The sequence below is a fragment of the Accipiter gentilis genome, chromosome Z (assembly GCF_929443795.1).
Source record: "Accipiter gentilis chromosome Z, bAccGen1.1, whole genome shotgun sequence".
NCBI classification, from domain to species: domain Eukaryota; kingdom Metazoa; phylum Chordata; class Aves; order Accipitriformes; family Accipitridae; genus Astur; species Astur gentilis.
This window is the reverse complement of record NC_064919.1, coordinates 51,928,399-51,941,426: the sequence shown is the minus strand read 5'-3', so window position 1 is coordinate 51,941,426 and position 13,028 is coordinate 51,928,399. Positions and strand designations below refer to the sequence as shown.

Sequence of the window (13,028 nt, the reverse complement as noted above, 5' to 3'; positions counted from 1 at the left end):
CAGGCTGATGTAAGTTTGCAGTGCTGCAGGAAAGAGCAGTTTCCATACTGTAGCTACACATCCCCTCATCTGCTTGTGGCATGTGCAAGTAGGATCAGAAAATTAAAATTATAATAGGCAGGAGGAAGATTTACTTTCCTGCATATCAAATTAGATCACGTTATTCATTCCGCAGCTGGGCAATGGGTAACAGATGGAGTAAGAGGAAAGGGGGACTGACTCTTTTGAGCTCTCACCTGTTCTTAGATGGTTTTATACCAATTGCAAAAGGGCTCCCTACAGTTAGAAGAATTGTGTGGAAAATTACTTCTTTTTTCAATAAAATAAAAAATTTCCTTTTAAAATTCTCCCTACAACTATATTACAATTTATCTGGGACACCAAAAATGCTGATTTCCAGTATTTCCTGTTTGCTTTCTCATTTTCATAAAAAATAGAAACATTACATTGGGGAGAAGGGGGAAATTTAATGAAAAAAAAAAGTTCTTTAATGGCACTGTTTAACAAAAGAATTTCTTTAAAAGTTTACCTGGGTTTGGTAGGGAGAAGAGGGTTTGGGATGTAGCAGACATTCCTTGGAAAGTAAGATGTGCCCTGGAAACATCAATATACTTGGATAACATAGTACTGCAGTGCTAGAGATTGAATGGCTTCATGGTGTTTTGAAGGATCAATAAATTAAGCATGAAGCATTGTCTAACTTCACTAAACAGTTAAATTAACTAATGCTGGAAGGAAAAAAGAAGAGGGAAGGGAAGAGAAGGGAAGGAAGAGGATATTAAAGACAAAGGCGAATTTATTGAAAGAGATGTTGGGCTGAGGTTAGTATGAATTAAAAAAGATAGCTTTGTAGACTTCTCAATTATGAAAAAGACCTGAAGGGCAGCTGAAAATAACTAAAATTGAACATGATGAAGGGTGAAAGACTTTCCGTGCAGAGGTACATGACCATAATTTCAAGAAAAAGAGGTGCTCCAGATGAACAAGATTGAAAGTACAAAGAATGAGCAATTGAAGCCACTGCTGAAATTTCTTTCAAAGACTTTTGGCAGTGTTTTTATGATTTGCCATGGCTCTGTTAACACTTAAAATTAAGGTGAATCATTAGTGGCACCATGAAAGCCAATGTAAAGGAAAGGGAGTGCAACTCAGGTCACTTCCATGTGTTTTTTTGTACATCTCTGCCTGTCTTCACTTGGGTCAAAACATAACTTAGAGAAGAAAGCACATGGCACTAGCACAATAAAGCCAGAGAAATGAAAGGGCTCAGGATGGGATTTTGAGATTGACTGAGCACAAACTTACCTCTCTTCCCATGGAAGTTACTGGAATCAGCTTTAAAGAAGGAATGAGACCACTAGTGGATGTGTTCTATGATTTCCTACTAAATCAGGGTTCTAATGTAATCATTATTAAATGATTAAATGATTCATTGAAGCATGAATTTTTCATCCTTACCTTTCTTCTCTTTATGATTTATTTCTTGCCCTTGCCTTATTGTCCTTTCATCCGTCATTTTCTTGTACCTTTTGCATTCTACTCTTACCTGCCTGTCCAGAATATAGCGGCTTCATTTTTTATATTCCCTCATTCATTTTTTCCTTTTATTTCTGAAAATATTCCCATTTGTTCCTGTTTTAATTCAGCTTGCTGCCTTCATTCCCCTGACTGATTCTGTTTGTGCCTTAGTTTCTTTTGTGCTTCTGTATTTTCCCATCACCATCATCATTTCAATGCCATTTTTAAAGGCCAGACACTTCATTAAAATGCAATTTCTTATACTGAACAGTCAACCAGTCTGCTGACTGTAGTTTTGTAGTGGGTGGAAACAGAAGGCATGAAGAAAATCAGATGCTGAAAAGCATGATCTGGTGGCACTCAAGGGTAGTGAGAAAGTTATCAAAACCATGATTACTATATGTTAAAAATATGTTATCCTTTCATAGCTGCTTCTCAGGCAAAATAAGTACTATGACACTTGCCTGATTTTCCTGTGTCTGTTTTTGTGTCTATGTGCATACACTTCTATGCCATGAAGTGAAACAGCAACAGGAACCATGTCTTGACAGGCACTTTCAACAACAAATCAAAAGCAAAACACTTGTTGACTCAAGTCTTCTAATGTTTTGTTTTGTTGCAGAAATGTGTGCAAGGTCGAGTTTTGACCAGTGAAATCAGCACATGAACAGTGTGAGCTGCTAATGTTTTGTAAACAGAAATGCTAACTCATAAGAACAACTAATAAAGTCAAGCCTTTGCAAGGAGGAAGGTAGAGGCATGCATAGCTGCCCTCCTATAGCATACACAATAATGTAGGTAGAAACAGCCACTGAGCCAGCTTTGCTGGCAGTAGGATATAGCTGGCAAAATTTGAAGTGCCATTAATTAATTCACTCTCTGCAGGCCATTCACATTCTGTAGCTGCAAAAATTCACTAAAGCACATCATCAAACAAATTAGTTCTTTTATGTTTGCTGTCTTTGTTTTCATCAATTATGATAATTGTGTGATTTCTTCTGATCTGCACTTGTGTATATGAAATAAAATACAAGCTAAAGTACAGCTTAAAACTGTGTTGAAGTAGGAGTTTCCCCAAATACCCATAAAAAGCAAAAAGTGTTTCAAAGGTTGTTGGGCATCATGCTTGAGGACATAGGCTTTATTTAATATTCTACAACAGAAAAACTTTCAAATGTTTAAAAAATGTGGGGCACCACAGTTTCATTGTGAGTGTACCTAGTCTGGACTTTTTCTTGAGAGGAAGGCTGGCTCAATCTGCTATCCATCTGGTACCCGAGGATTTTAAGATTAAAGCTTTGGGGACTGCTTCAAGATTTTCCTACCTGAGTTGTAGCACATCAAACATGCTATCTTGGGAGTGTTCCTGGGCTTTCTTCTGTCCAAGTCATTTCAAGGGAAGCTTTGACTTAAAGTTCAGGACAGCGCCTCCTCTCTGGCCTACCAGCAGAAGAAAAAAGTCAGTGACCAACAACATTTCGTTCCTTTGCTCTAAAAATAATTGATTAAAAACAGGGCTTAGTCCTAAACTTAGATAATGTCCTTCAAATACATTGTAGGTAGCTCAGATAAATTTAAAGAGTGTGTTCTTGTCTGTGTAGTCAAACTAGTGCATGCTTGTAACCTCTGTCACTTGCCTGCTTCAGCTTCCAGAGCTAAACTCAGCATGATCAACACTATGTCAAAAATTCGAGGGCAGGAAAAGGGACCAGGTTACCCTCAGGCTGAAGCCCTGCTGGCAGACGCAATGCTGAAATTTGGCCGAGAACTTGGAGAAGAATGCAACTTTGGTAACTTGATTGCTTCCCTTTCTGTTATAATGCAATAAAAATGGCAGTAAAATGTAATATAACTCTCATAATTAAAGTGTTGCGCTCTTACAAAGGAAGAACTTCTGCAAGAAGCATCAGAGTTCTGCTTCATCAGACTTCTCCTTTAAGGTCAGTTTAGGCCTATTGAGTATCTTTTGCGGATTTGGACTAGAGGTTTTTTTTCTTGTGGATGAAAGTCAAATTGTTTCCATTTGGACCCATATCCCTATAGGCTTAGGCTCTCTGTCATAGATTATGTTATTGGGGATGTGTTGGGTTGAAAGATGTACATGTTCAGAAATCATTGTCTACGCATGTGTACAATAAAACGCTTTTGTCCTCAGAATCCTTATAATAAATGTTACTGTCTTCATTGCAGTCAAGGAATAAAGGCTAATAGGTTTTTAATAGACTGTGACATTTTTTTCTGACCAAATTCCACATTTTAAGGCACTAGTGAATATTCCTGTCTTACCTGTCAATTGCTCCTCCCTCCAAGCCCCAGTTTACAGCTGCCTGAGTTAAAAATGTTGAACTGAGACTTAACAGAGTGTTCTTCAACAATAGAAGTCTAAGTAAAAGAGATGACATTCACAACAGGATCCTTTGTCTTTCTATCCAATTTGTGTGGGCTTCTCTGTGGACATTTTTATATGATAACACACAGGACCCTCAAATAGGACTGTGAAAATCCAATTTCCTATTTGAATCTTCATAAAATGTTGCTCCTGGCATAAAGGCATCTGCAATGGGAAAGGTACTTTCTTGGGTTTTTTATATAATTTACTAGTTAGCTTGGCAGTTGTAGGTTGATTTGTGCTAAATACTACTGAGTTTATTTTTTTAATTGGTTGCCTCTCATTTGCTAAGTTTCAAACACATTTTTGAATGGAAAATGAAGAACTAATAGAATTTAGTTTGTGCAAATTGCTATATATTCCCTAATGATTGCAGTAGCACGCAACAGAATAGATATGGCAATTATTTTCACATTCTTAACTAACAGCAGCTGTTGTGGCTGTTTGTCACTCTTCACCTGGGTCTGGCAGGCTCTCTAGTTTTGCAGTGCATTGCTGGCATCCCCTGCTTGGGAGACAAAGCTCCTTCTGATTTCTCACATTTCCAGGTTTTCAGGTGCTTTGTATTCTTTGAAAGTGGATTTTTTCCCACCAACCTACGCCTTAAACCAGGAGAGTATTTTTGAACTTCTTGCTTTTGTTTTTATGGAGAGGAGGTAAAGCAGAGTGGTAATTTTTGTGGCCCTCAAGTTAATCTTGGAGGAAATCTCAGAAGGCAGATAATTCTTACTGAAGTTTATAACTTCAGTAGGTGTATGAAGTCGATAGTTTCATAAAAAAATTTTTCAACAAAAAAAAATTCTGTGACATTTTAAAGAATTTTTTAATATGATAGTCACTAGTCTCACTGATACAAATGGGGAGACTTAGACTTCCATTAGAGCTATTTTTGTATGCAGTCTAGTGTCTGGTGATGGCAACACGGGAGAAAATACAGGTAATTCTTTTCTAGCATGTTTGTTTCACCGGTGTGAGGAATGAACAGACAGCCAGGGGTGTGGAGGAGGCCGTCTTGATGCAGTGTGGATCCTCAAGTTCAGCTGTATTACAAGGCATAGACTCTGGGGGCTGCAGAAGTGTGAAATCCATGTTGCTGTTTCACACAGTGTGTCATACTCCATTTCTTTCCTAAACTTGAGACTTAAAATGAAATTTTAACTGAAATTTCCATGACTCATTTTCATTCTACAGTGATTTGGAACTAAGTTGTTTTGAGATAACTGGACATCTTTTCTTTCAGGACCAGCACTTGCAGATGTGGGAGAAGCTATGAAGGAGCTTTCTGAGGTCAAGGATTCTTTAGACATGGAAGTGAAACAAAACTTCATTGACCCACTTCAGAATCTCCATGACAAAGATCTGAGAGAAATACAGGTATTGCCCTCAATGTGGCATTTTAATAATGCCAAATGTGCAAACTGTGTGTATGTTCAAAATTTATGTTAGCTTAAAATAGGCTTTCAGATTCACAGATTATTTGATTTTAGTCTCTTCTGTCTTGAGTTTTCCTTTTCAATTCTGTCTGTCTTGTTGGTGGTTTAGAAAGGGAAAGATTGAAATTCTAACATTTTTTGACGGTAGCATCACCAAGTTTAAGCAGACATGAGCACAGTACTCTAATCCTACCATTTGAAAGCTCATTTCACTAAATAAATGAACAGATGTTTACATTCCGTTTTCTAGTGTATGACATGTGAGGGCATTTTGATAGTTGCCTCTATACTGGCACTACCCTTTTGTCTGTATGAAGACTGTCTCTGAAACGTTCCCAGGAATTTGGAACACAAACACTGTTTGCTTGCATGAATTACGTAATTAGTAATCCAGGAACCAGACAGCATTTACAGAAAAAAATCTGTTTGCACGCATACTTCTGCAGACACAACCTACTTTTGTAATTGTGGAAATGTCTCCCAATTTAGCAATGCTTATCTTTATAAGTAACTGTTCTTCTGAGCTCAGTAATGCTTTCATATTGTTAAATAAGTGTGGAAGAAACATATCTTAGGCAGTTTGATATAACTTACAAAGCTGACAAATTTCTAAATATCAGATGACAAATTGATTCCTCTGAGGGAAAGTAAACACCTAAAGTAATCATGCTCAGGCTGGTAGCATTAACTCCTGGCCAGCTTGATGTGGCAGCTGCTAAGCAGATTGACATAAATGTTATATCAGTTAACAAACTAGAAAATCTTTGATAAAAGATAACATTAAGATCCTTTGGTGGTCTGATGGAAATTATAAGAATATTTTCTGTGTTGCTTTGTTTATGAGAACTGTTACACAGCAAAAATGTACTGACTTGTGATTTTAATAGAGTTTTCTCTTAAACATCTAGGGAAAAACCATAGTGTTCAGGGATTTCTGCATCAGAATTAAAAAGCTAGAAACTCGCATACCTTTTATACAGGTGGTGAATGCAGTTATCCATTCTGCATGGCCTTTTTTTAATGTTGAAGGTCTGTCATTTAGAGAGCAGCACACCATAGCTTCTCAAATGATAAGTAAAACCACCTATTTCATTGTTCTGTATTTCTCCCTTCTGAGGAGGGGTTGATGTACAGCAAACAGCACATGCCTGGAAATGTACGTGGACTACCTGATGACAATGCAGTATAAGGAGAGTCGGGGAGCATCCTTTATTCTGTGCTTGTGTTTTCGTTTTTGTTTTTTAGCATCACCTAAAGAAAATGGAAGGTCGACGTCTGGATTTTGATTACAAAAAGAAAAGACAGGGCAAGCTCCCTGATGAAGAACTTCGCCAGGCTCTGGAGAAATTTGATGAATCAAAAGAAATTGCTGAGTCAAGCATGTTCAACCTTCTGGAGATGGATGTGAGATATCCCTTGTTAATCTTTGAGCTGAATCTTAAGAAGAACCAGATACTGGTTCAGCAGCAAATGCAGTCTAAAGCAGTCTAAAACTTGAAAGACTTATTACATCCATGATGCCACAGATTCTTGTCACTGTACAATAGGGAAGGATATACTTCCTTGTTGGACTCAGTGAGAGGCTCAGAAGCTATAGTAATGTACAGCATGCACATGAAGGACTAATTTTATAGGTAACTGAGCTAAAGAACATAAATCCTCTGAAGCACTGATGTGCTTACAAAACTAAATAGCTTCCTTCTTAGAATTATGTAAATGTAAGTAATGACTTTTACTTAGCTGTGGTTTTAGGGTTTGAGCCAAGGCTTTTGCTCAAGTGTGTGGGCTGCTGAGAGGATTGGTAAAGGTCAGAGATGATGAACTCACAACCCCATGGTCTATGCTGTAATCAGATGCAATAGCGAATAGGAGAGCCAAAGTTAATGTGACTGCTCAAATCTGACTCTGCAGCATATTTTTTGCTTACAGAGTGGTTTAGGATTGAGCATCTAAAGGGTTTTTTTAAACTTTGATTTATAATTAATGTTGAAACTGTAAAATCAAGCAAGAAGAAAAATTTCTCTCTTTTGGAGGAAAAAAAAAAATTTCAGCTGAAGTCTGTCTTACAAAATACGTGGTCAAAGCAAACTCAGTTTAAATATTTCCATTGAAGTAAATGACTGGATTTATTTGAAGTTTAAATACATACCTAATTTAATTCTTAATTTTGTTACCAGATGGCTGTAGAGGGGCCATAACAAACCTGAAAATATTTGTATGTTAGAAATTAAATATAGCTGTGCTGAAATGAAAGAAGTATAGCAAGTTTGTAGTTTTAACCCTTGTAGTAGCATCCAACTCCACGTGGCCAGATACTGCTGGTCTACATGAGACCATTGCGACATTATGTATTATGGAAACTGCTAGAAATTGCATTGCGCACACAAGAGTTTTGGATGTTTTTTCCCTCATGAAGTAGAATGCTACCTGCCTTCAGGTATATATAGTATCCTCCTGTTTTGGTCTGCTTCACAGGCCAGAATACAACTGAAGCATGACCATAGTTCCTATGGTTTTGTGCCCCTCACATGCAGGGAGGGAGAAGGTGTATTACGTTCTCATTACAGTGTCATTTTTGCTTTCATAGTGTTCACTGAATGAGGTAGGTTTGTAGGCTGCTGTTCATGCAAATCAGCCATGGAGATGATCAGTGGAGAAGAGCTGCAGTTACCATTCCAGATCAGGTCATAACCAGACATGATAATGAATAAAGACTGATGTGTAATTATTTACGAACTACAAAGATGAATCAAGGTTTTAGAGAGATAAGTAAAACTGCTTGTGCAGTGTCAGCATGACAGTGGTCTTTACTCGCTATTGCTGAGCTGTTAGTAATCACCTAAGGTCTGATGTTTTAATGTCAATCCTCAGATTGAGCAAGTGAGCCAGCTTTCTGCTCTTGTACAAGCCCAGCTGGAGTACCACAAGCAGGCCACACAGATCCTACAGCGAGTTACTTCTAAGCTGGAAGATAGGTAATGCACTTTTTATAAGTTTGTTTAATTGATTGTTTTGTTTTCCAGAGGCAGAAAACCTATGAGCAGAATGCAACACTTATCTTTTGCAACTTGGTAATTGTATGTTTATGAAAACAAGGGCCATTTCATTAGGTAATTGCAAGCTAAGATTTGTATGTTTTGGAGATGCATATACTTCTAAGTATGACTGAATGAGGTCTGAGTTCAGGAAAGCATCTCAGCTTAGTAAAGCTGTTAAATGTGATTTAACTGAAAGCAAGTGTTTATAAATATTGGAAGTCAGTGGGACTTAGAACTTTGGGCTCCCTACGATTCCTGCATGTATTCACAAAATAGTATTTCTGAGAGAAGATGTTAATGATTGCTGTTGAAAAAGAGTATCTTGTTATATTCTCATCTACCTGAACATCTTCCTGAGCCAGGTAGTGAGATGCCCATCATTTGCCACCTTATTAATACTCTTTTTTTCCAGCTGTATTGCCAGATCAAATTTAGTACAAGGCTTAATTGAATTTACCTCTTCCATCCCCTTTTCTGTAACTGTGAATGCTGTCTCACAATTGATACAATATGTTTTTAATAGAATTTTAGAATATTTAGTTTTGAATTTTTGTTTCTATCAACACAAACCAGATTGTACCCCCTTGAAATGAGGAAAATAATGTTTGTAGAAGTTTATCAGCTTCACACACACTCATCCTTCTTCAAGGAAACTTAACATATATGAAAGATTTCTTTAGTCCACATAGTTCTGGAAGACTCTTCCTAAAAGCTGGACGTAATTCCCAAGAGCTGATAATGTTCACATACTGTGTGAAGGCAGCTTTTTAATCATGCATGATTCTTTGCTGTTTTCTGATGTCATTAGTGTAGATTCTGGTGCTACTGGGTCTGTCAGTCTTTATTTTCTCAGAGCACACAGACTGTAAGCCTCATCCAGTTCTAAGTCTAAAATTTCTTTGTGATTAGGAGCAGCACTTGGTAGGTAGGCTGCCCAGCAGGCTGTTTTCTGGATACAGTTTACCGTACTGTCTAAACAGCTAACAGAATGATTTTCAGCACTTCCGAACGAATACTGCAGTTCACTTACTTTACATAGTCATTAAAAAATCCCATTCACTTACTTTACAGAGGCAATAAAAAATTGTCAGGAGTAGGTGGGTTGTTCTGTAGTCCCTAAGTTATGCCATAACGTGAACATACCTCTCTCTGCAACAAATTTCTCTTCCTGTATCAATTCATTTGCCCTTTTGAAACTTCTGCTAAATAGTCAGTATCTTTGCTTTTAAGTTTCAGCTCTTCGTCATCAGCTAAATGATTTTAGCTTCTCAAGAACCTTGCATCAGACTGCTATTATAGATCAGCTGAAGTAAATATTTTACATAAATTTACTGTGCATCCCTAATTGTAAAGAGTCTACTGGCTAGATCATCCTTTGTCCACACCACTATTGGACGCAAATTAGAGCACTATGATAGGCTCATGCCAGGGATTAACCAGGGTCGTAGAGCTGTTACTATTTGAACTACTTGTCTTTTCCTGCTGGTGATATGCAGGTGGCAAAAAATGCATGGCCCTGAGTTTTGGGGGCTGGTTTTTTGACCACATGGAGCAGAAAATAAATAATGCTTTACTTTTAAGCTGAGCAAATTTGTTACAGTTCGCTCTCGGTGATGTCTACCCATTTTCTACATAGTTTTTAAAAGATGTGAATGGAACTTGTTCATGCTGTTGTTTGGCATGGACAATGTCTTCTAACTGCTAAGACTGTCCTGTTCAAAATATTGCCCAAAGAATTTTAAAATACTATGAGTTACGACTGCAAAAACCATGAAAAATTTAAAAATATACTCAAATCTTCTTTCTGGGCCCTTTAGGCTTCAAAACTTTTTTCAGGAACTTCAAGAATTTTCATTTTTCTTCTACACATTAACGGAAAGCATAAACTTCCTTAAAATACCATGATTACATGAACTGGGACGTTAGAAACCTGGCAAACATCGGGAGACTTGCAATAAAATTAATAAGATCTGGAAGGTCAGCAAAAGCTTTTCCTTTTAAACTCTCTTTTTCATCAAGCAGAAGGAAGCTGCAGTTTTCAAGACAGAGTATCGTGACAGAGCAGCTGGGAAGCAGGAATGGTTTCCTTGGAGATGTTTCTTTTCTTAAGAAACATGGCTCATGCTGAGCTTTTGGGTAATTTTTAGCAAGTCACTAGAACTGTTGCCTTCTAGTTCATAATTGTAAAAAATGGTTTTTGTTTCACAGAAGTATTAAGTGTAATAGAACTTGGTTTAAGTATTTCTTTCTTCAAAACTACTGTTTTGAAAAAGTAACTTCTGTTAATGAGTGAAACACAGCAAAGCCTTTTTATTTAAGTTTATTTTGACAACTTCATTAATTTAAGTTTTTAATATGCTTATGTTTTTGTTTGTGAAGAAGAAAAGCAGTTTCTGGGGACTGACTAATATTGATAATATTTGGGATGGTGAGGAAACCAGTGTTATCAGGACCAAAACTAGTTAAGTTAGAAGCAGATATTTTCAATAGAAAAATCAAAATGTGCTACGAACAGCAAGTCTGGGGCAGATCTAGAGAAGGTTAGAGAAACCAACTTGTCCTTTAAATATGGAGGTCTTGATTCAAACATTCTTCCATATCCAGTATTAGAAATATATGTGGCTGTTGTTGTGCATAAGCTGCTCTGATTCTGTCATCATCCCTTCCCTGGATTTTACCCTAGAATCTGAAAATGTACCCTCTGCTAGAAATTCTAGATTTCTCAATCAGAAGAATAAGTTGGAATGAATGATGCATAATATTTTTATTTTGAGAGTCAGGAAAACTGGAGTTGTGTGTCTTTGTGAAACAAGTATTCCAAATTACAAATTACCTAAGTCTGCAGCTGAAGTCAGTATGTTCCCACACAGTCTCGTCACAAAATGACAAGAGTTGGCATCGACCAACTGAATAGTTAAGGCTTGCCAGGGATAGAAGCAAAAATCGCACTAAAAATGGGGGCAGACATGTTTGTACAGCCCTTCTGTAAGCACTGCTAATCACATAGCTAGTTTTTCTCCATTAGAAGCTCTTTGTTATTGTTAGACAAAAGGAATCCAGACAAAATGCTAGGTTCCTAGAGGGAAAGAAAAATTAACAACCTCATGGAATAGTCACATCAGGTGGTTTTTGGTAATTTAAACTAATGCTGTAAACAAAAAATTACTCCAAATGTCAAAACTTGTTTAGTCTGGATGATTAGTGGATGGGAGCGTCAGCCATGGAAATAAAATGTTTGGTGCAACTCATCTGTTAACAAGAAACTAACTCTTGACATTGAACTTCATGTTTTGGCAGAATAAAAGAGGCATCATCTCAGCCCAGGAGAGAATACCAGCCCAAACCCCGTATGAGCCTGGATTTCACAACTGGTGACAATACTCAGCACAATGGGGGAATATCCCATGCCACCACACCTAAACCATCAGGTAATGGCAGTAGCAATGTGAGAAGAAAAGCCAACTCTGTCAAAGTTTTGCTACAGTGCAGAAGTTCCATGCTTTCATCTAGAGATCAGTTCTTCAATAGCGAGGTAAAATGAGAATGAGGATAGTATGGGAGACAGTTGTTTGGACTGTTGTAAAGCATTCACATCCCCAGGCAGAAGAGGCATGGATCATCCACTGCTTTAAGTGAATCTTTGGGTCAAAAATTTCCTTAGTCCTAGAAGGTCAAAGAGATGCTACCGTACTAAATTCACCTTGAAATATAGATCTTTACAAAATAGGCATTTAGAAAACTGGAAGAACAACTGGAAGTTTCCATGAAAATGCAGAACACTGAACACCCCCAAAAACTCTGTAATCTTATCCTGCTTTTTAAAACCAGGTATTACAACACAAAGATTCTGAAAGGAAAAATCACTAAAAAGAAAATCAAAGCCATCCGAGTTATTTTCTTTGTCCAATTGGGAGCGGCACAAGCAGGATTAAGCATTTATATGACTATGCATAATTATTATCTTAAAGAAGTGCTTGCTTCATATTAGCCCATGCTAAAAAAGCGTTATTAGTTGTTTCTCACAAGTAATTGTCTGTTATCCTATGCCATGGTGAGGGCTGTCCTCTGTCAAGACCCTGACCTCAGTTACTCCATTTTACCTCAGTGACAATTGCTAGCACACTCCACCCTGCAAGACTGGATTTTTTTCACTAGATCTTTAATTAGGATTTTCTTTCTTCCCATCACATCCTGATGTGAATGTTTCATGTTCTCCCAGTTATAGGCAGCAACAGTATCTCCATGTGGCACCTGCAACTGGAAATTGTCTGGCGTAATCTTGCAAACTCCTAGTAATGTCTTCACTATGCTAGCAAGAAGGGAGATACAATAGGGATGCCTTGTGCATGAGCGTGGCTCGAGTCTTGCATGCTAAAGGTCTTGTCATGCCACCAGTAATTTTCTTCTTCTTTTTTGTAGTGTCTTGTACACTTGTCTGTGCTAAGGCAGTGCAGACTGATGTTTTGTATCTCTTCTTGTGTTTTCATTTTCAGAGAGCAGTATTTAGCATTTTCTGCAATAGGGGTTCTTTCTTTTGAAGTGTTTATTGGTTTCATAGAAATGCCTTCTTTGAAAATTCTTTAATATATGTTTGGGTTGGTTCATTCAAGGCTCCAATCTTCTATGGTCATATGAGTTTATTTGCTAAGT

At 37.5% G+C, this 13,028-nt stretch overlaps 1 protein-coding gene across 2 annotated transcripts in view; it reads left to right on the top strand.

Moving 5' to 3' along the window:
• SH3GL2 (SH3 domain containing GRB2 like 2, endophilin A1) overlaps nucleotides 1-13,028 on the top strand; it is a 579,749-nt gene that overhangs the window by 86,442 nt on the left and 480,279 nt on the right. For both annotated transcript variants that reach the window (XR_007505002.1, XM_049794322.1), the window contains exons 4-8: nucleotides 3,165-3,308; nucleotides 5,148-5,281; nucleotides 6,586-6,744; nucleotides 8,212-8,315; nucleotides 11,676-11,806. Coding sequence is in view for 1 of the 2 variants with exons in the window: in XM_049794322.1 (XP_049650279.1) it covers nucleotides 3,165-3,308; nucleotides 5,148-5,281; nucleotides 6,586-6,744; nucleotides 8,212-8,315; nucleotides 11,676-11,806 (672 nt within the window). In the remaining variant the exon portion in view is untranslated. The remainder of the gene's footprint in view (nucleotides 1-3,164; nucleotides 3,309-5,147; nucleotides 5,282-6,585; nucleotides 6,745-8,211; nucleotides 8,316-11,675; nucleotides 11,807-13,028) is intronic.